The 22,905-nt window shown below is 35.8% G+C and overlaps 1 protein-coding gene across 1 annotated transcript in view; it reads left to right on the top strand.

The window, feature by feature from the left end:
- Positions 1-22,905, top strand: part of COL24A1 (collagen type XXIV alpha 1 chain) — a 379,684-nt gene that overhangs the window by 317,286 nt on the left and 39,493 nt on the right. Inside the window, exons 47-52 of the mRNA XM_059377096.1 lie at positions 10,551-10,658; positions 12,247-12,354; positions 12,449-12,502; positions 13,072-13,134; positions 17,310-17,363; positions 21,591-21,626. Coding sequence (XP_059233079.1) covers positions 10,551-10,658; positions 12,247-12,354; positions 12,449-12,502; positions 13,072-13,134; positions 17,310-17,363; positions 21,591-21,626 — 423 coding nt within the window. The remainder of the gene's footprint in view (positions 1-10,550; positions 10,659-12,246; positions 12,355-12,448; positions 12,503-13,071; positions 13,135-17,309; positions 17,364-21,590; positions 21,627-22,905) is intronic.

Raw genomic sequence — 22,905 nt, 5'->3', positions numbered from 1 at the left:
CTATAACTAAGGACAGTATTGGAGAGGCTCACAGTTGCCTATGTGAATTTCCTTCTATATAAATGAGTGTTTTGAGACGAGTCAACTTAGCACATCTGCAGTAAATGAGTCTACCATTGCTGTTTTCATCGCTTTGGACTTCTGTAGTGCCTCAATCATTTATGAAAAAGGAAAACAACTTTTCCCTGCAAAGATCATAAATCTACTTGTCACCAAAATGAAGGCTTACTGGTCTTCTTATGTTTTATTGCTACAACTAATAAAATTGGTTATTGGAAGAGAGGGAAAGAAACAAACCTACCATCTTGACTAAAGACAAATCAAGGATTTTCAATCTTGACTTTGCACTTTGTAAGGTGAACACAGGCTTAAGTGTTATAGGAAATGAGATGCTTATCCTGAAAGAACATCGGAAGTCTTGAGTTTTCCACTGTAGATTGTGTCCAGTATAAGAAGGAAAAACACACTTCATCATCCAACTCACAGTCCAAGCACAGAGTAGCAAGACCACCATGGAAGCCTCTGTTAGGGACACTAGCAGGTCTGCCACCCACCTGTGGCACTCTCTAGCCTGTGAGCTAGTCACACCAAAGAAACTTCTGTTTCTGAGAAAATACATTTATTTCCCCATGGTATTTTGGAGAAAGAAACACTCTTGTGTTTGCCAGATTTACATTCAGCAGATCCTGTCAACTCTTAATTATTAAAAGGGTGATTTCCAGTTATGGCTTATCCTGATTACTATTTTCTCCCTCTCCCCCCTGCAACTTGTTTTGGCCCTTTTACTGCTCATTAGGAACTCTTCCAGAACAGACAAAACACAGCCAGTTCGGCTGCTTATTAGCAACAAAATGAAAGATTTGCTGAAGGATGTAACTTTCCTAGTTGAATCTTCGGTGACTCCCCATCCAATGAAGTTCATACTCCTTGTGTAATGTTGATCTTCATGGTCTGACCTCTCTTTACGTTTCTAGTCTTCTATTCTGCCTTTATCCTCACATTTCCTATGCATTTCAGTCATAATGACAGCTAACAATTATTAAATGCTTACTATGTGCCAGGAATTATTCAAAGTGCTGAATATGTATGAAGCTATTTAATCCCACAAAAAAACAACAACAACAATTAAAAAAAAAAAACGTAAAGTAGGTATAGCTATTATCTCTAGGGTACAGAAAATGAAGGTGAGACTTGGAGAGACTAAGCAACTTGCCTGAGGTCATATAGACAACAAACAATAGAGCCAGAATTCAAAATCAGCCAATCTAGATTCAGAACCTGTGTTCTTAATCACTATGCTATACCCATTCAGCTATGCTTAATTACTTAGATAGTCCCCCCAAATTCTGTATTTTTTTCTTACTTTCCTGTCTTTGTACATGTCCTTTATGCCTTCTGCTTGGAAAGTTCTTTCATCTTTCTCTCTAAGTTTAGGATGAATAATTTCTTGCACTTTCAGGACGCAATTGAACTGTTACCTCCTTCAGACACTCTTCCTTGAACTCTCCAGTCAGAGTTAAGCAATCCTGCTCTGAACTTGTATACACTGCTTCCGTCAGAGCACAATCATATGGCTGCTGATTACATATTTTAATGTCTTCCTGCGACAAAAGATGGCAAACTCATATAGATTCGGGGTTGTGTTTTATTCATCTTTGGAGCTCTAGCACTCAGCAGCCTCAGACAATAGAAGAAGCTCAATAGGGGTGCCTGGATGGCTTAGTTTAAGCGTCTGCCTTTGGCTGGGGTCATGATTCCAGGGTCATGATTCCGGGCTCCTAGGATCAAGCCCCACATTGGGCTCCTAGGATCAAGCCCTGCATTGGGCTCCTTGCTCAGTGGGGAGTCTGCTTATCCCTCTCCCTCCCCCCAACTCATGCTCTCTCTCTCGCTCTCTCACTCTCAAATAAATAAATAAAATCTGAAAAAGAAGAAGAAGCTCAATAAATATTTGAAGAGTGAATGGTCTTTGCATAAAAACTGTGACTTTGGAGTCCTGAATAAAATTAAGATGTGTCAGCTACTTAACATCTTAAGCTTCTCATCTCTAACAGGAATGTAATAACACCTACCTCATATGGTTCGTATGTGACGTGTTTAGCTGACTACATGCCCTTATTGCTATTAATCATCTTCCCATAATAATAGATACTCATGGTTAAGCTAACGTGCATTCATTCAACATATATTTGTTCAGTGCTTATTATGAGCTAAGAGTTGGAAAATATAGCACTAGACAAGATAGACAAAGAACTGCCTCCATGAAACATACATGGAACAGCAAGAAATCTGACATTTGCCCATTTTTTAAAAAAGATTTTCTTTACTTATTTGGCAGAGAGAGAGAGAGTACATGCAGGGGAAGCATCAGGCAGAGGGAGAAACAGGTTCTTCCCCTGAGCAGGGAACCCAATGCAGAGCTCGATCCCAGGACCCCTGGGATCATGACCTGAGCTGCAGGCAGATGCTTAACCAAACGAGCCACCCAGGCATCCCGACATTTGACTATTTTTGACCTAAAAAAAATAAAATAAAAAGAATTCATAATGTACTATGAATCAACCCAGTAATTGGTTAGTAGTCCATATATAAAGAAATCTGGTAATTCCAGCTTGTGGAAGAAAGATTTACGGTTGTGAGATAGAGCATGTGGGAGATAGATTATAGATGGAATAGACAGTGCAGGCCTCGTGGAGGAGGTTGCACTTGGGTATAGTGAGACTGTATCTCCCTTGAGAAGGTGACACTGAGCCAGGTCTATAAAGAATGAGGAGCAAACACACTCTGTGAAGGAACCAAAATGGAAAAACCTGCAGTTAGGAAAGAACTGGCATGTTCACAGGATTATCCGAGGATCAAGTAAGAGAGTATGGGTATAGATTTGTTATTTTTGAAATGAAAGAGGGACATTTATTTCTTCATAGTAGCGTGAGCCTGGACATGTCTAAGATCCAAAGTATAATGAAATAATCCTTTTTTTAGTCCCTGTCAGTCCTATGATTATAGGTGAAGTTCTGAGTAAAGGAGATTTCATAAGGCACATGAATTTTGCCCAATATTAGAGTGACATTTGCACTGTCCATTTTGTAAGACCACCAGTTGTTCTAATGGAAATGTATAAATAATTTCTGTGAGGTAATACAATGTTGAAATGCCTGTATTCATTAAGGCTGAACAAACTTAGTTTTGTACACTCTCGGGAATAGACATAAGTCAAGCAGACCTGACTTGTCTCCGCTGCCCTGTGACTTGTCTCAACCCTGCTCCGAGTTCCATAAGCCTTAGTATGTTTAGAGATTCAAAACTAAAGTCCCCTCCTGACTTTAGTGTACAGCTCATTCATAAATTTTTTTTCCAACGTTTGGCCACATTACTTTTGACTGACACTGAAAGAAAATGTTATGAATGCTACATTATTTTTATATAATATAGCCTTGCATATAATCACCTAATAATTATTATCCCACATTTTTTAACAGCCAATTCTTTCCTGGGGGGATATATTTAGTAAACCAAATAAAATGAGAAATTCTTACTTAAACAGAAGTGTTTTTAGTTGCTTGGAATAAAGGAAGCAAAGCATTACTTTTATAACTCATTGGTTTGCTGGCTTAACAAAAAATGCAGTACTTATGTTGCCTAATAATGCAAAAAAAAAAAATTACGGCATCATACTTGTTTTTTTGTACTACAGTAAGTAAAGTAATTTTAATTGCTATTTTCTCCCATAAATATGGGAGAAATATGGGAGAACTATTTATATAGTTTATAACTATATAAACATAATGGTATGAGCACAGAGGATGCTTGGAAGTAGGGAAAGGAAAAATCTTTCTAGCGATTTTCAAGGTGCTACTTTAAAGAAAAACAATTAATTTGAAGTTTAGTGTCATTTTAAACTTATCACTCTGCTGTTGAGACATCTATAAAATTAATATTAAAAATATTTGTCTTTTCATTCAACATATCTTAAAGATGGTTTTCCTTTGTTAATCTACTTTAAAATGTGGATTTCTATTTTTGCCTGTACTTAAAAATGTGTATTTGTTATTTATTCCTTAATATATTTGTTTCAATTCTAATGAAATTACAACATCTAAATTAAGGGGCCTAGGAAGTAACAGAGTGACATTCACTTTATGTTTCACTATTATATATAAACTAGTCATCATTGTTCCAAAATCTTTCTCTTTCTGTCCTCTGAATGTATACAGATAACTCCATTTTCCGTTCCAGATCTTCCCATTCAATTCCAGAAAAACATGTACATGCTTATGTATCCTTCTTTCCCTCCCCCACAGGGAAGTCAAAGTCTTATTTCCTTCACTGACATCAGTTTAAATAAAACAATACAACCATATTACCATATAGTTTCTTTCTTTCTTTCTTTCTTTCTTTCTTTCTTTCTTTCTTTCTTTCTTTCTTTCTTTTTTTTCTTTTTTTCTTTCTTTCTTCTTTTTCAACCATTATGGTTTCTGATACACAAAAGACACTCAGTAAAAAGTAACTCTTGTTGTGGCTGATATTGTTGATTACTGACTGACCCAAGCAGTCATAAACTTCAGTTTAGACAAAATTGATACTTCCTGCAGAGTTGAAAACCAATTTAAGAGTACAGACTTAAAACTACTAGATAAATAAATTTTGGAGATCTAATGCACAACATAGTGATTATAGTCAATGATATCATATTGTAAATTTCAAGGTTGCTAGCAGACTGAATCTTAACTGTTCTCAGCACAAAAAAGAAATTATAAACATGTGATATAATAAAGGTATTAGCCAACATTACTGCAATAATCATATTGTAATAAATAAACACAAATGTACCAAAATAGCACTAAGTAGGCTTTTAAATTACATAATACTTTATGTCAGTTAATGTTAATTAAAAAAAAAAAATAAAAACTTATTCAGCAGGGAATCTAACCTCCATCTGAGGATAGTGGAAGTTTCTAGCCATGAGACATCATGTACTCTTATCATACTGTCAACTTTTTTTTTTTTAACTCAGGTAAACTTCATTGTTTTAGCATCTCTGAACAAATTAAATACGATTTTATTTCTTTTAAAAAATTTCCCAGAATGACTTACTCTTTGCTGATTGGTTTTAAATAAATCATTTAGAAGACACTGGAAAGAATGCTTAGGCATTAGCATCTGTTTCTCTTGAAAGTAAAATTACTCATCCATCTTTGTGTTCACAATAAGAAATATTTGTTCTCTACTTGTATGAGACATTGTTTGGAACTTTGTGCAGAACACTCTGCTACTATCCTCAAATTTCTCTCTAAGAAACCAACATGAACAGTAAGTGACTTGGAACATATCCAGTGTGCCCTGTTAAATGTGTGATAGCACTGCGAGTAAAGTTTCTAGTTTTCAGTTAACCTTGAGGACTAGTCTTAGGGTTCTTTTATTCTCAGCTAAAAATACCTATTGAATTTCTGGAGCATTCAACAAGATCTGAATGTCCATTGTCCATGCATCACTGGAAAGATATATATTTTTTTCCTGTTGGTGAATAAAGGTCTTTAAAAAATTGCCTAAAATTATAAGTGAAGTGCTACTCTATTAGAATTCTGGAATGTTGAGGTATCCTAAAATTGTCTCAGGTAATCTGTCATGTGTTATCCTCTCCCTGTGGCATCTATTACCTCTGTAATACATTCAAAGGTAGGATATTCACAGCCTTGCAAGACAATCCACCTTTCTTTTTTTGTTTGTTTTTTTTGTTGTTGTTTTTTTTTTGTTTGTTTTTAAATCCTTACACTGATCTGCTTTCTACCTAGTTTATCTCTGGAACTAAGTCTATATATTGATCTGAGTATGTATGTTTTGTTTTGTTTTCCCTTGCTTACATACCTTCCTTTTCTCCAAGTCATCGGTTTCTTTGGATTTCTCACCTGTTTTTTTTGTTTTTGTTTTTAAAGATTTTTTTAATTTATTTATTTGACAGACAGAGATCACAAGTAGGCAGAGAGGCAGAGAGAGGGGGGGAAGCAGGTTCCCTGTTGAGCAGAGAGCCTGATGCGGGGCTCGGTCCCAAGACCCTGAGATCATGACCTGAGCAGAAGGCAGAGGCTTAACCCACTGAGCCACCCAGGTGCCCCACCTGTTTTTGTTTTTAATGGGGAGGACAGTGTTTATCAGAATTCAATTTTTGAGACTTGCCTTTTCTGTAAAGTCATATTCTTTTTAGAGACCTGGCCATTGGTATAACAGCTGTCTTCACTGAACATTTTTGAAATTTTATATCCCAGAGTCTCAGATGACTATGACTGGATTTGCTTTCATTTGCATTGATGAGTTCTAAAATGACACCATGTCACGAATCCAGGATTTGTGTGGCAAGAGGAAAGAAATAGCATAAATTACATGAATTCGGGGTTCTCAAGTTCATGTGGCAAGGGGAAGGAAGTAGAGATTAGTGCACTTGGATTAATGATGCAAGCAACATGGGAGAACCATACCACCTGAATCTTAAGTCCACAGCGTGGCTCTCTTTCTCTTTTCTATTTGCCCAACCCTGCTTCCTCCTTCTCATTCTGTCTCTCTCTCTCTCTCTCCCTACCTTTCCCCCTTCTTGCTCTTTCCCCTACTGTACTTCTGTCTTTATTTCTCCCCTTCCTTTCACCTTTTCCCAGTGAGGATTTTGTCCTCATAATTGTTCCTTAATGTATATTGAGAGCCATTAACATAGAGAAATGATAAGAGATAAAAATAGTCAATGTAGATTGGGACAAAAAAAAATGTTTAGAGATCAATTAAGAAATATGAAGCTATATCCTGTAGGTATCCTGTAGGTGTCTTCCTGTGAGTGCCCAGCATAGTACATGGCACCTAGGAATATAAAAATACATTTTCATTCATTATTTTAGTCAGCTTTGTGATAATGAAGAAAATCTACCTGGAAAAGGTAAATCTTTAACTATGTTGAATTATTTACCATAAGTAAAAGAATGAAAAGGTATGTGATGATATAATTTGGAAGAAATAACTTGGGGAAAAAAGGAATAATATTTCAGTATTATATTCAAAATCAGCTTTATCTTTAGATCTTATTCTCCAAACCAGGCCTTCTACATAAATGACTCTATTTTATTTTTAATATTTTATTTATTTATTTGACAGATAGAGATCACAAGTAGGCAGAGAGGCAAGCGGGGATGGGGGATAGGGGGAAGCAGGCTCCCTGCTGAGCAGAGAGCCCAATGTGGGGCTGTATCCACGACCCTAGGATCATGACCTGAGCTGAAGGCAGAGGCTTTAACCCACTGAGCCACCCAGGTGCCCCATTTTTTTTTTTAAGAGACTCTATTTTTGACAAATCACCTCTCCTATCACATTTGTGATAGGGCAATATCTTTATCTTTAAGGGCAATATCTTTATCTTTTATTTTTTTGAGAGAAAGCATATGTGAGTGGGGGGGAGGGAAAGAGGACAGGGAAAGAGGATTTCAAGTAGGCTCCATGCTCAGCATAGAGCTGGACACGGGATTCTAATGCAGGGCCGGATCTCACAACCATGAGATCATTACCTGAGCCGAAATCAAGAATGGCACTCTTAACTGACTGAGCCCATTTAGGTGCCCCAACAATATCTTTATCTTGTGATCTTGTTCTAACCTACTTTCTCAGTAATGCCTTTTTGATTAACACCAAAAAAAATTTCCCCTATTCAGGACCGCTCTAAGTATTTGCTTTGTATCTCTCTTCTCATCGGAAAATCTTTAAAATATTTGTTTTTATTATAACTATTTATATATTACATTTTATAATTTTTTTTAAAGATTTTATTTATTTATTTATTTATTTGACAGAGAGAAATCACAAGTACACTGAGAGGCAGGCAGAGAGGGAGAGAAGGAAGCAGGCTCCCTGCTGAGCAGAGAGCCCGATGCGGGGCTCGATCCCAGGACCCTGAGATCATGACCTGAGCCGAAGGCAGCGGCTTAACCCACTGAGCCACCCAGGCGCCCCAACATTTTATAATTTTTAACTTAATTTTAAGCTTCTTGAAAATAAAAGCCTTATTTTATTTATTTCTGTATTGCTCATAGGGCTTCCCATGACCTAGCTTTCACATAATGATGTTCTATATCATAATCTAATATTTGCTGAATGCCTAGAAGAAAGATTGCACAACCCAGTTTAGTATCCCATGAATCAACTCAAAAAGTAGCAGTCATCTCCTAAAATAGGGGTTGACAAATGGTTTCTGTAAGTATTGTATTTTGGGCTTTGCAGGGCAGTAGGCAAAATTAAGGTACTATTTAAGAACTTATATAATGAGAAAAAATAGATTTTCACAAAATTTTTCTTTATGAAATTGAAAATATAATAATTTAGTACAATTTTTTGTAATACAAGTCAACTTATGAGAAAAAATAGAATTATTTGTGGGAGGAAAGATAGCTTATTGCAGTTCCCTATCATCAAAATTTTCTTTTTATTTGTTAATGCTGACTTATAATGAGATTTTACACATTTTCCAAATTTTATCTTTGAAAATTCTTTTCACACATACAAGTGCTGCCAAATTCATGAACATGTGATTTTAATTGTGCATATTTGTTGCTTGGAAGGAATTTGTAAAATTCTGTTAGATTCTTCTCTTGATTATTTGCCTTCTAGCATGTCGTTACGTTGTATATTAGCATTTCCAGTTGATGTTAGGTGGGAACTCCTCTGCTGCACAGTTAAATGGATTTTGAGGTATAGAAATGTCTTGCCTCTAGTGCTAAAAAAATGCTACTGAAAGGAGTTGAGCTCAGAAAATCTACCCACTGCAAATTTGTGTGAGAAATGAAGATCTGACTTATTGTTTTAATTTCTGACATCACAGGAAATGTATAAAGTCGCTTGATGTTACTTGTGATTCAAACATTAGTTGTCATCAAAATGACTCTGGCACATGGGGTGCCTGACTGGCTCAGTTGGTATAGCATGTGACTATTGATCTTGGGGTTTTAAGTTCAAGCTCCGTGTTGGGTATAGAGATTTTTTGAAAGAAAAAAAAAGAAAAGACTTGGGTCACCTGGGTGAGTCAAGTCAGTTAAGCATCCAACTCTTGATTTTGGCTTAGGCCATGATCTCAGGGTTGTAAGACCAAGCTCTGTGTTGGGCTCCGTGCTGAACATGGAACATGCTTAAGATTTTCACTCTCCCTCTGCCCTCACCCTTAAAAAAAAAAAAGAAGGAAAAAGAAAAAGAAACAACTACCAAAGTATATGCTTCACTTATAGGCATTGCAGCAAAATCCAATTCCTAAACCCGTTCATCATTTAATAATAGAGGTTGAGGGTGGGTCTTCCCATTCAAAGACATTTCAATCTCATTCTCAGAATATCTCAATAAAACTTTATCCCTGCCGAGCCATCAGACTGCTGTGTGATAGAGAAAATTAGGATATTTGGTTTCTATTTTCACAAAAAATATCACAAAATGGATGAAGGTTGCCAGAGTCAGTGGAATTCACTATTGGCACTACTGGTTCAATAACACATGCTAGATGAGTGTTTTCCTCAGTGGACCTGATGGTGGATAATACAGTGAACATCCATAGCTTTAAATATACTACATTTTCACAACTTTTATAAATTTGTTCAATAAATATTTTCCCAATGCATTGCTATTAGTTTTTATTACATTTTAGCAGATTCCACTTGAGGTTGTACTGATTCAGTGTTTTAATTTTTTTTCGAAAATATTCTCACCTATAGTCAATCTGCAAACTGTTCATGTAGGTTAGCTCTTCAGTCACTTCAACACAGCGTTGGATCCCCAAATCAACAACTGAGTAGTATTGGTAACATCTGTTGATTCATCAAGAGGCAAGGAAAACCAATGAAAAGCATCTGCCTTGTTTTTTAATTGGCTATTGAAGCTGCTCCAATGTCTTTACCATTTCAGGCCATTGTTCTTGCCAAAAGGTAATAATCTTAAGCAAGTTTACTTTGAGGACATGATGTAAGTCATATCACTAAGTGATTTTCCATGCTGGGCTAACAAATAAACCACTCAAACTTTTTTTAAATTCTTAATCTTTTTTTTAATTGAAACATATATAAGGGACATAAAATATTACATTAGTTTCAGGTATACAGCATAATGAATCAATATATGTGCATATTGAAAAATGATCACCACAGTAGGTCTAGTTAATAGCCATAGAATATTTTTCTTAAGGAAACATTAATCAGTTATTAGAGTTGTCATGCATACCCAGAATATAATACAGAAAGTTAGAACATAACACACATACTTTGCACCTTGGCTATTTAAGTCAGAAGGTACTGACAGACTATACTGCCTCAGTACTTTCATTTTAAATACCTCAGACCATTACATTAACTATAATTAGAGTCTTTAGGTGAGTCAAAATATTACTTAAATATTTCACTTATTTGGGAAAGAAGCCCAGGATAGGTCTCAAACCCGGGTAGTGTGGCAACAGCAGCCTTTCGGAACACCATCCCCTCCTAAATATACTGAGCCTCTGGATGGATTTTTAGAAAATACCCCAATTTTCATTTCTTATTTCTTAGGGCACCAGAGGCAGCCTAGGAAGAACAGGACTGGTTGGGTCTCCAGGTCCTCGAGGAGCCAAGGGGTCATCAGGCCTCCCAGGAAGCCCAGGCATCCCAGGCCCAAAGGTATTTCAAAGTTTTCTTCTGATAGATGAGCAGCACCATTGACAAACATCTTGTCCCTGAGTTCATTGGCTAGGTCACAGGATGGTAAGATTAATGGTTTTAATAAATTTGACCAATAGTAAAAACACATTAGGAAGAAAAAGAAAGTGTGTGGCCTGGACATTCTCCTCTCCTGTGATAAACACAGTGCATATAATTGCCAGAACAACTCATTAATTCAGTATTGGCAATGCTTTAAAAGATGCCCTTTGACTCATTCTGTTTCTTCTTTCCTGTCATCCTCTGTCTCCTCCTAAAAAGAGAAATCTTATTACTTCCAGATACATACTTTCTTAGAAATACTTCCTATTCCTCTGAATCTGAATCTACCCAACAGTTCATAAATCTGATTAGGAGTAGAGCTTATTTCTTAGAGTCAAAGTGATCATCTTGAAATCTTGCATTAACACTCATTGAATGGAGTATTGTACATTCAATAAGGCTTTCTAAGCAAAACCTGTTTTAGAGCTATCTCAATGCAGAATTGACCCCTACAACCAAAAGATGACTCCAGTGTCTAAAGCAATTTTATAAAAGCCAGGGATTAAGATGTTGGCACCCTCATCATTATCACCTCTTAATTTGATTTTCATAGTTTCAGTTCTACAGAATGTTCAGGTATTCTGACCCATATGGGTAAACTGGAAATGACTCATTCCTTTCCACTAAAATTCAATGTAGTTGACCCAGTGCTAAAACCAGAAAGTGAAATAAAATTCCTATCTCTTAAGTATGACCTGACAATAAGAAGGATCTGTATTTGTCAAGTCCCAAAGCTGTGTCTTTGTTTCCAGACAGTGAAGGATAATATGCTAATCTTAAATAATCTTTGATCAAAATCAACCAACCTTCATTTTTTTATTAACCTAACTCTAAACTCCTCCTGATTATTATTTTTAGAAGTGGTGTGAAAGATATTACAACTTTCATTTCAAAAAATAAAATAAAAATGAATTTAGAAAACCCTTAACTTTTACAAACAAAACAGCAGTGCTTAAATATATTTTTAAAGTGACATTGGAGGAGATGAAAGGAATATATATGAAAGGGAACCTTGGGAAACAAGTACTAGAAATTTCTTAATGATAGGATTGAAAAGATAACCATGGTAAAAGCCAAGGTTCGCATACTTCAGGAGACCCTGCTCAGTTTCTGGTATCAGCTGAATCATCTCTGTATGGTGAGGAAAACACAACAAAGTAATACTGATTCAAATAAAATACAAATTCCATGATATATAAACACCCCCACACACACACCACCTCTCACCATTCTCTCTTTAGCCCAACTGTCCTTCCCCTTTCCCTCTTTTTTCCACACTTACGACCACATCCCTGAAATTTTCTTTCCCCACTGTTACGCCTCTTGCTTATTATAATCAAACATTACTTGTGTGAAAAATATTGGTAGGGAGAATGACCAGGCAGAATTTGATTTCCCCAGTGCCTTGTACTTTTGCCTAAGGATGGACCTGTATTGGGGTTTCATTTAAAACCACGGTATGCTTATAGATTCTAAAGTCAAGATCACCCTTTTTATTTGTCCATAGGGTGAACAAGGGCTACCTGGTCAACCTGGAATTCAAGGTAAAAGAGGTCACCGAGGAGCACAAGGTGATCAAGGACCATGTGGAGATCCTGGTCTGAAAGGGCAGCCTGTATGTGCCAACTCAGAAATTCACTAAGTATTATTATTTTACAGGCCAGGCCACCATTGCATAATAATGATTATCCTATCCATTCACATTGCAGGGAGAACATGGTGTTCAAGGTTTGACAGGTTTCCAAGGATTCCCAGGCCCCAGAGTATGTTTACACATTTTCTGCTATTCATCAGAAAGATGTCGAAATACCAATATTTAGTCTCTGACTTGAGTCTTTGACAACCTATTTCCTAATCTGCAAAATTTCCATTCGTAGAGTTACATATTTGAATTTTGAAATTGAATATTAATATAAAATTTTACATAGGTATATATTTTCCTACCAATTTTAAGAATAACTCACCTCTGTCCCCTCACATTCCATTTTCACAAGCATTTTATTTTGAAAATACAGCAAAGTTGAGAGAATGAGTAAAAATCCATATACCTCTTACCTAGGTTCCACCATAACTTTTTACTCGACTTGCTTTATTGTGACTCTTATCTAACCCTCTCTCCCTCTCTGAATTCATTTTGGCACACTTCAAAGTAACTTGCATAGTTCAGAACAATTCCTCCATAGTACTTCAGCATGTACATCATTAACTAGCCGTTTAATTAATGTTCCATTTTTTAAGAATCAACTCAATAGATTATTATAAGATTACTTCACTTGTAAAATGTTCATATAGAATGAAAGATTTTGACTTTTTATTTTTATTCTATTTTTAGGGTCCTGAGGGAGATGCTGGCATTGTTGGAATATCAGGTCCTAAAGGTCCTATTGGACAGAGAGTAAGTATAAAGTCATTCTACTTGCCGGGAGATTGTGATTCTTTGCTTATTTTAAGAATTAGCGTTAAGAATTCTAAAATTAATATACTCCAAATTAAGAACTTAATAAAATTACTTTAAAGATAGAAACTCAAGGGCGCCTGTGTGGGTCAGTGGGTTAAAGCCTCTGCCTTCGGCTCAGGTCGTGATCCCAGGGTTCTGGGATAGAGCCCCGCATCAGGCTGTCTGCTCAGCAGGGATCCTGCCCCCCCCTTTCTGCCTGCCTGTCTGCCTACTTGTGATCTCTGTCTGTCAAATAAATAAATGAAATCTTTAAAAAAAAAAAAAAAAAGATAGAAATTCAGTAGACCCCATGCAAATGTTCTTAGCCTTTTTCACTTCATATATTAATTTGAGCAAAAGACCCTAGAGACCACCCATCTTCCCTGTTCTTAGATTAGAAAATACATATCAGAATTAATGTTGATACTGAATAATGTATTTATTAACTCACATTAGGAACAAAAACATAAAGCAGTTTGGTGTTATATGCATTAATGCAACCAGAGACCAGAGACCACCCCCATGCACCACTTGGAGGAGGCTTGTCTAGGACCAGAACTCCTCACACCACACTTTGAAAAATATTTCCCAATAGCTATGTTTTCCCAACTCAGGGGTAGCTATCCCCGGAGAGTGATGAGGAACTGCTTAAAGAGTTACAAAGGTTGGTGTCTGAAGAATTCCATTAGCTATTTAGTACTTAGAATTGCAAAGTGTAGCAAATATAATAAGTAGGGATAGATAAGCCATCAGCAGTCACTGGTTTTTGGTTTTTTTGTTTTGTTTTATTTTGCTTTTTGTTTTTTTTTTTGCTTTCATTAACCAGTCTCCTGATTGATGAGATGATCTGTAAAACTGGGAGAAAAAAAAAAGCGATAAAATGTCGAACAGTGGTTTGACTGTAGCAGTTGCACCCCCTTGAGTAATAGCGACTACAGGGACAAAGGTGGAGACAGCAAAGAGAAAAAGGAAAGTGGTCCAGAAGCAGGAGAAAAGAATCTCGAAGAACTTTACAGCTGAAAATCAGTGTCTTGTGCAAAATATTAAATGAACAGTCAAATTTTTGAAATCCTACACTTCTCCAACTCTTACAATAAATTATTTTCAGTAACACAAAGGGCAATGTTACCCTGAGAAATGTTTGTTTAAAGACCCACCTCAACATTTCTTCAGGTGCAAATTTATTAGTTATTTTTATGATTTCTGAAGAACCGTGGAAAGTTGGTGCTTTTATATGAGCCCCAATTCTTGATTATCCGCAGGTGAGTTATATGTGGAACGCCTCCTCTCTAATAAATATTGCTTTTAAGTTCTTACATATATTAAGTTCCCTACTAATTAAATCCTTTCATTGTATTTTTATTAAGCTTTCTCAATTAATTAGTCCTTTCTTGATATTTGGCTGCCTGCCTAACATCTGTCCTAAGCAGAATCTTACTAGGCGCTGGGTTTCTGTAGGCCAGGGTCTGAGCCCTATCCTGCTTTGCAGCTCCAGAAATTTTATCACTTCACCAATAATAAAGTTCTGGTAACTGCTCATGAATATTAATTTATAATTACAATATCTTTTACTGAGTCATTATAAATTCAAGTGAAAAGTCATGATAGGTTAATAACTTAGCAAAAAAACTATTATCTACCAGGGTTCAGTCTGTGTCCCTTCTCTCATTTAATCCTGATAAAAATCCTGTGAGAGATGCCATCATCCCCATTTTTTAGATGGGGAAACTAAGTCTCTGAAAGGTAATTTGCTCAAGGCCATACCTGGCTAGTAAGTAGAAGAGCCAAAATCTGAATCCACAGCTGACTAGCCAAATAATACGTTATGAGGTGTATAATTAGAATATAGAATGGATATTAAGTGGTCTAGTAACTAGTTCTTGCTCAACAATCAATAAATCAATAAATACTAGATGATTAAATAAATTAATTGAAGTAGGAAATCTGGATTAATTTTTCTTCATTTCAAAGATGTTGTTGTGTAGTTAACTGGACCAACCATTAAAATCATCAGGGTCACCTGGGTGACTTAGTCAATTAAGTGTCTGACTCTTGGTTTCAGCTTAGGTCATGTTGTTAGCATTGTGAGATGGAGCCCTGCCTCATGCTCCATGCTGGGCATGGAGCTGGCTTAAGATTATCCCTCGCCCTCCTCTGCCCCTTCCCCACTGTCTCTCTCTCCCTCTCTAAAAATATAAAATATATAAATATATATAAATATAAAATATATAAAAATATACAAATATAAAATAAATAAAATCATAACACCTTGTCTTTCAGACACATTTAGATAAGCATAGACACTGTTTTTTGCTGTTTGGTCTACCATTTTCTAGAGTTCATGTATACCTCTCCGTTCTTTTAACAAATCACTATTTTAGAGTCAGATCATGGGCCAGTTCATTAAATTAAAGCTTTGTTGACTTTTTTTTTCAGTGATAAACCAATTTAGGGCTTAAATTTGATTAGTTTATGAATCAACTCTCTTTTTTTTTTTATCGTGTTATGTTCGTCACCATATAGTACATCATTAGTTTTTGATGTAGTGTTCTATGTCTTGATTTGGTTGTAGATCTTTGAGATTTGGGGACCATACTTACAAATTACCATTTAAAGTCAGTCTTTGTTTTTAAAAGTGATTCCATTAGATTTTTTTATAGTACCAGCTAATTTCTCTCATTCTAAGCTATCTGTGAATAGACTTTATGACATAATGATCTCAATTGTTAGTATTTTCTGTACCATGGCAGGAGTTGGATAAAGATTAAGCCTATCAGATACCTACATTTAAGAATTCAGGTTAAGGGGCGCCTGGGTGGCTCAGTGTGTTAAGCCGCTGCCTTCGGCTCGGGTCATGATCTCGGGGTCCTGGGATCGAGTCCCACATCGGACTCTCTGCTCAGCAGGGAGCCTGCTTCCCTTCCTCTCTCTCTGCCTGCCTCTCTGCCTACTTGTGATCTCTCTCTGTCAAATAAATAAATAAAATCTTTAAAAAAAAAAAAAAAAAAAAAGAATTCAGGTTAAGCATAAGCCAGAAAGACTGAAATTTGCTGCAAATGGGAGTGGGAGTGGAGGTTGAGGGAAAATAACTACAACAGGTATTTTGTATTCATAAAGACATAGTGAGTCAGACAGAGAAAGGAAGATACAGCATGATCTTATTTACGTGTAGAATCTAAAAAATAAAACAAGCCAAAAAAACAAAACTGAAGCAGATACATAGACATAAGGAAACAAACTATTGGTTCCTAGAGGAGGGGAGGGGTTGGGGGTAGGCAAAATGGGTGAGGAGAATTAAGAGGTACAAACTTTCAGTTATAAAATAAGTAAGTCCTGAGGATGTAATCTGTACTATAGGAAGTGTAGTCAGTCATATTGTAATAGCGTTGTATGCTGTCAGATAGTAACTAGACTTAATGTGGGGATCATTTTATAACATACAAAAATTTTGAGTCACTGTGATATACACCGGAAACTAGTAAGATATTGTATGTGAGTTACACTTCAATTAAAAAAAAAGATAGCTTCCATATATAGTTTGGGAAGAATTACCAGACTGAGCTTATTCAAGGTTATCTTCATAATAACAACTTACAGTTTCAAAATCATTTTTCACATTTAAGTCTCAAAATGGCTCTATGATACAGGCAGTCATATTTAACAGATGGAGAAACTGAAGTTAGTCATATATGATGCTCTTTCTTTCCCATGCCTTCTCTCAATTCCATGCTGCAAGTCACTCAGACATCTCCTTCAATCTCCGTAAAGAAAGTTATTCAAAATTTTGTTCATCATTCTATGTATTCTTTTTTATGTAAAGTACTTGCATTTTTTATGTAATAACCCACATGTAAAATGGCATCATTAAAGTTATCACCACACAAAAATTGTATTGCTGATTTAGCAGTTTGTTAGAAATTACACAGATGTAACTCTTCTGACAGGAATCTGTAATAATATATAGAATTGTGTCACATACGGCAAGTCAAAAGTACTATGAATTCTTTTGATATTATTAGATTTTCTACTAAAAACTGGAATTATGTGGACATGGACTATTTTACTGTTACACAAGAAATTCTCTAGAATTTTTCTGCATTTCTGCACTGACTGATTTTCTTTTACCTCAACAGGGAAACACTGGCCCCTCTGGCAAAGAAGGTATAATAGGCCCAACAGGTAGAACTGTAAGTTTGTTACAATATAGATCTTCCTTTTCTTTTCCATATTCTCATTTTTCCCTCTTTAATCCTATTTCTAGAGCAATCCAAAAAGGATTACTCTGGGTATTTGAGAAGCCAAGGGCAAAATTTTCATCTAGAAGGTGATTCCTGAGAGCTTAGATACTATACGTATACTGAAGAAGGTGTGTATAGTGAGATAAACACGAAAACTGGAGTTGAGAAAGGAAAGTAGACTGGAGCAGGGGAGAAGGGGCTGAGCACCATGAGTATAGAGGTGATCACTAAAGCAATAAAAAGAATCCGTTTCTGAAGGAGAAATTGTAACAAAAAAAGTGCAGACAGTCAAGATCTGAATCTTTGGAAGTGCCCACACACTATGAAGAAAAGAGACAGTTTGTGGGAATACCAGGAAAAACAGAAAAGCACAAGGTTCAGCTAGATGAGTTTCAAGTAAGGAGTGGTTAACAGTGATCTTTAAGAAAATAAACTATAGTGGAAGATAAAGCACAAACTGCAATAAGGAAGGCAGTAAATATAAATATTTAATAACTTTTCTCAAATTCCTATACAGACTTTTAAAATAGGTATTATCATTTCTATTTAAGACATGGGGAAACAGATTAGGTTTATAAAGATTCACCTAGTTAATTCAAGGTGGTACAGCTAGTAAATTACATAGGTGATGTTTCTTCAGCTCTTTCTGCCCCCATCCAAGCTGTGTCTGGAGAGGACACTGAGACAGTTAGTAGAGGCCAGTGCCTTTAGAAATCTGAATATGAAATAAAACAGAAAAATAAGATAATGGTTGGCAGAGTGGTCAGGGGAGAGTTTTACAATACTAATAGTAGTGTAAACATACAAGAGAAAGAACCCAGTAGGTAGGGACAAATTGAGATTTGGAGAGGAAAATGGCATTCCCTGCATGGAATCAATATTTTGAATCCTTTGAAAGCATTATAGGGAGAGACGCGGAATCTTAATATATAAAATGGAACTTTGTGTATAAACAATGTTCTCTTTGATAAATTAGGGGAAAATTTCTCACAAAAACTGTTGACTTTTTGATTTTGCAAACAAAAAGTGTAACTCAACATTTCTCTAGATTTTCAGCATTTACGACTCAGAGCTATATAGTCTAAGTGGGAGATTGTAAGTGGGAGAATTCTCTGATTTTGGTCGGTGGTTTTTCAGCAAGCTAAGAAACACATACTTGTGATTACTGAATAATTCTCCTCTGTCAAAAAATGTGAAATATTAATTAGTCAAAGTAACGATAATAAAGAAATGGCTCAATTAAAATCAATTTTATGTATAGCTAGTTCTTAAAGATCCTTATGATATTCACCATGCCCATCAAATATTTTCCAAGTCCATTTTTTCCATTCTAAGAAGAATCTTCTAAGAAAAGTCTACTATGAAAGAATAAGCATTTGAGAATGGCAGATACTTTGTGAGAGATAAAAAAAAATAGTGGTGGGGGATGAAAGATATGCTTTTCTGAATCAGGAAACATTACTTTTAAGTCCTTATAAATGAAACTATATGGTAGCACAAAGGAATAAACAAATAGATGAGTGTAAAGAGGCTAGAGCCCAGAATTAGATCTCAGAATATATAGGAATTTAATTATAACAAAAATGATATATCAGGATGATTGTGGCTGTTAAGTTAATAGGAAGCCTGAATCAAACTGGTTTTAATAAGGAAATTTATATCACATTATGGGAAGCCCAGAGGTAGGAAGGGCTTCAGATTTGGTTAATTTAGTGACTCAATCATGTTATGTAAGACCAGGTTCTTTCCATGTCTCTACTCTGTCATCCAGAGTGTTAGCTTCATAATGAAGCTTCTATAACTGTAATTTCTCAGCAATTAAATCCAGATATAATTATCCAAAGTGAAAACTGATCTCCAGCCCTATCTTGAGAAAAAATAAAGCTTTTTTTCAGAAGTCTCCCATTGCATTTTTCCTCATGTCCATTGATCAGCCACATGCCCATTCGTATATCACTGACAGGGGAGATGGAATTATTTTAGTCTCACTGTTGCTGTAAGAAATTGGAACCATATTTCACCCAACTTTTTTTTAACTTTTTTTAAGACTTAAAATTATTTTAAAAAACTTAGAAAGCTAAAGTGTAGCTTTAAGGTTGAGAATACCTTTTATATAAGAAAGGAAATCCTAAAACTATATAATAGAACAGAATATGTGTTCACTTAAAATTTTTTAAATTTTGAATGGGAAAAGATTCCATAAACAAAATTAATATAAGTTGGGGAAAAGCAATTGCAAAAATATACAAAGACTTCATGTGTAAAGAACTCTTTCAATTTGGTGTGAAAAAGATAGAAAACTCAATAGAAAATTGAAAAACAAATCCAATAATTTTTTGGAAAGATGCTCTCCTAACTTAGAGTAACAGAAATGCAAATTAAAGTAATAACAAGATATTACATCTAACCTCTCAGAAGAGGATTAGGGAGAACAGTAGTAGTAGAAATGTGAATTATAGCCCTCATGGAAAAAGATATTTGTTAAAATATAAGTGCATATACCTTTTGACCAATCAGTTCCACTTAGAGAAATTTGTGCAATAGAAATTAAGCACTCAGTATACACTAAGGAAAGTTTACAAAAAATTTTTTTCACAGTACTGGATATATTAGCAAAACTTGAAATCCCATGTTCATTTGTAGAAGAATGGTTGTGTAAACCGTGGCCTAGCCGTTTCATAGAATACTATGCTACTATTGAAAACAACCAGTTATATCTAGTTCAGCTGCCTTGTGGCTGTTCATGATGTATTGTTAAGTGTGAAAAATCTGATGCATAGAAGAGTATATATCAGTTTTATAAAATATAACCAGTCACCCCATACATACATAAATATATTTGTCAATATTTGCTTAGGAAAAGAGGTATGAAAAAACGTACATACTAAATTGTTAATACCGGGCTGGAGGTGGACTAGGGCATTAAAAACAAGTTTTATAAAGGTATCTTAACAATTCGTTTCTGAAAGTTAATATCCCAGTTTAAAAGGAGTTTAGAACAATCAGGAAACACAGAAGAACTGATCAATGGTGAAATAAGGAGATCGTAATTTTAGCCTGCAAGATTAACAAAGAATGATAGTACATGGTGTGTGTCAGAAGTCATAAACCCCCATATTGTGCAGACATGCATGCTTACTCAAATAAACTTTCTGGAGGACAATTTTTATAGAGTACAAGGATATTTGTTGCAATGTTAGCATGACCAAAATTAGAAATAATCTAATAGGAAATTCAACAAAAAGATTATTGTTTATTAAGCACTAAATAAACATTATAATTGTATGGAAGAATGTGGATTGATGTGGAAAACACTCATAACATATTGTGAAAGTGTAAATTCAGGTTTCTGAAAAGACAAGTAGTACTATCTTGTTTTTAAAATAAAAAATACATATATAATTTCCACAAGGATGAAAACAAAAATACTAACAGAGATTTTTTGAACAAAAGGTCCATCTAGTAACAGACTATACTTTCTCTTCAAGTGTACATGGAAAATCACTGAAATAGACCATATTTTGAATCATAAAAAAATTGTTTACTAAGTCTAAAAGAACTGAAGTCACACAAGGTATGTTCTCTGGCCATAATGGAATTAAAGTAAAAACTGGTAAACTGGAGAGATAATAAGAAAATCTCCAAACACTTGCAGATTTAACCATGTACTTCTTAATAATCCATGGATCAAAGAGGAAATCTCAAGGAAAGTTAGAAAATAATTAAAACTGAATGTTCTTGTGTACAATATACCCAAGTTTGTGGGATGTAGCCCAGAAGGAGGAGTAGAGAAAATGAAAGAAAAGGAGGACATCACCCTAGAAACAAGGGTTTCAAAGGCTGAGGTAAACCAATATTAGAAGAATTGAAGCTGGTAAATTCCCTTCTAAATAGCTCTGTATCTGATGATCAGATCTGCTGTTTCAGCTTCACTGAGTGCTTGTTGTCCCTGTCTCACTTTGTGCGCAAGGTGATAAATCAATACCTTGTTTTTGTTTGTGTTTTGCTTTGCTTATCTTAGGGAAAGGAAACTAGAATTTATATAAATTTGCTAAAGAAGGCTAGCTAGATAGAAAAAACAAAAACAGAGGTTACCGTGTTTCTATATATAGCCTCAACCGCATTTGGTAAATAACTGTCAGTAGCACTAAAACAACATTTTTTGTTTTCTTGTAGGGACCCAGAGGTGAAAAAGGCATTAGAGGTGAAACTGTAAGTTTAAATTTCTGGTTATATTATCACTTGTCACTAGGTTATCTAGGCTTCATAAAAGCAAGGACCTTGTTTGGGGTTTTTTCATGATTATGTCTCTAATATTTGTGGAATAAAAATAAAATTAGAGTTTTCAGGAAGTAGAATTAATCTAAGTGGTACATTGTCATGGGACCTGAGTACCCCCCCCAAAACATGTTTAAGAGCCTGCCAATCAAATTCTTCCCAGGCCCTGTGTGAAATGGCATATTTGCCTTGTCGAGCATCAGGCATTTGCTTTGTGAGCCTTCTACAACAGTCCTGGAGTGAGAGCACCACCAAGTTGCCTTGGCGGGGGAGTAGGGGGTTTTACCCACTACGTCCAGTCAGTGCCCAAGAGGTGCCAAGCAGAAGCAAATCGTTAGCTTTGCAGCCAATTGGAAACAATCGTGGGAGGGTGGACAAAAGGTACATAGCACGTTCTGGCTCTATATGGCTTATGCTGGCACTATGTCCTACTTTTCTGGGATGCCATTTCCCCCAGTTAAAGAAGATATTTTGTAAAGGGGCCACTTTTCCAGCAGAGATTCTGCTGAACTTACTAAAGTACCAGCTTAAACAGAGCGCAGGCATGGAGTGAAACCAAGTACAGAAGGCAAATAAGAATAAACTTGAAGGGTGCCTGGGTGGCTCAGTGGGTTAAAGCCTCTGCTTTTGGCTCAGGTCATGATCCCAGGGTCCTGGGATCGAGCCCCACATTGGGCTCTCTGCTCAGCAGGGAGCCTGCTTCCTCCTCTCTCTGCCTGCCTCTCTGCCTACTTGTAATCTCTGTCTGTCAAATAAATAAAATAAAATCTTTAAAAAAAAAAAAAGAATAAAATTGAAGGTCGCAGAAAAATATTGCTTAATAAGTAATGAAATTATATTGACAGCTGACATTTTCTCTTTTCACTAAAGGGTATTCTTGGGGCTCAGGATAAATAAGTTACAGTTATGTTAATTAGCTGAAGAAGGGAAATTGAGTGATTTTAGATAGTCTAAGAATCCCAGAGGGATCAAAATAGATTTTTTTTTTTTTTAAGATTTTATTTTTAAGGGGCGCCTGGGTGGCTCAGTGGGTTAAGCCTCTGCTTTCCGCTCAGGTCATGATCTCAGGGTCCTGGGATCGAGCCCCGCATCGGGCTCTCTGCTCAGCAGGGAGCCTGCTTCCTCCTCTCTCTCTCTGCCTGCCTCTCTGCCTACTTGTGATCTCTCTCTGTCAAATAAATAAATAAAATCTTAAAAAAAAAAAAAAAGATTT

The sequence above is a fragment of the Mustela nigripes genome, chromosome 14 (assembly GCF_022355385.1).
Source record: "Mustela nigripes isolate SB6536 chromosome 14, MUSNIG.SB6536, whole genome shotgun sequence".
Taxonomy (NCBI): domain Eukaryota; kingdom Metazoa; phylum Chordata; class Mammalia; order Carnivora; family Mustelidae; genus Mustela; species Mustela nigripes.
This window is presented reverse-complemented; position numbering and strand designations above follow the sequence as displayed.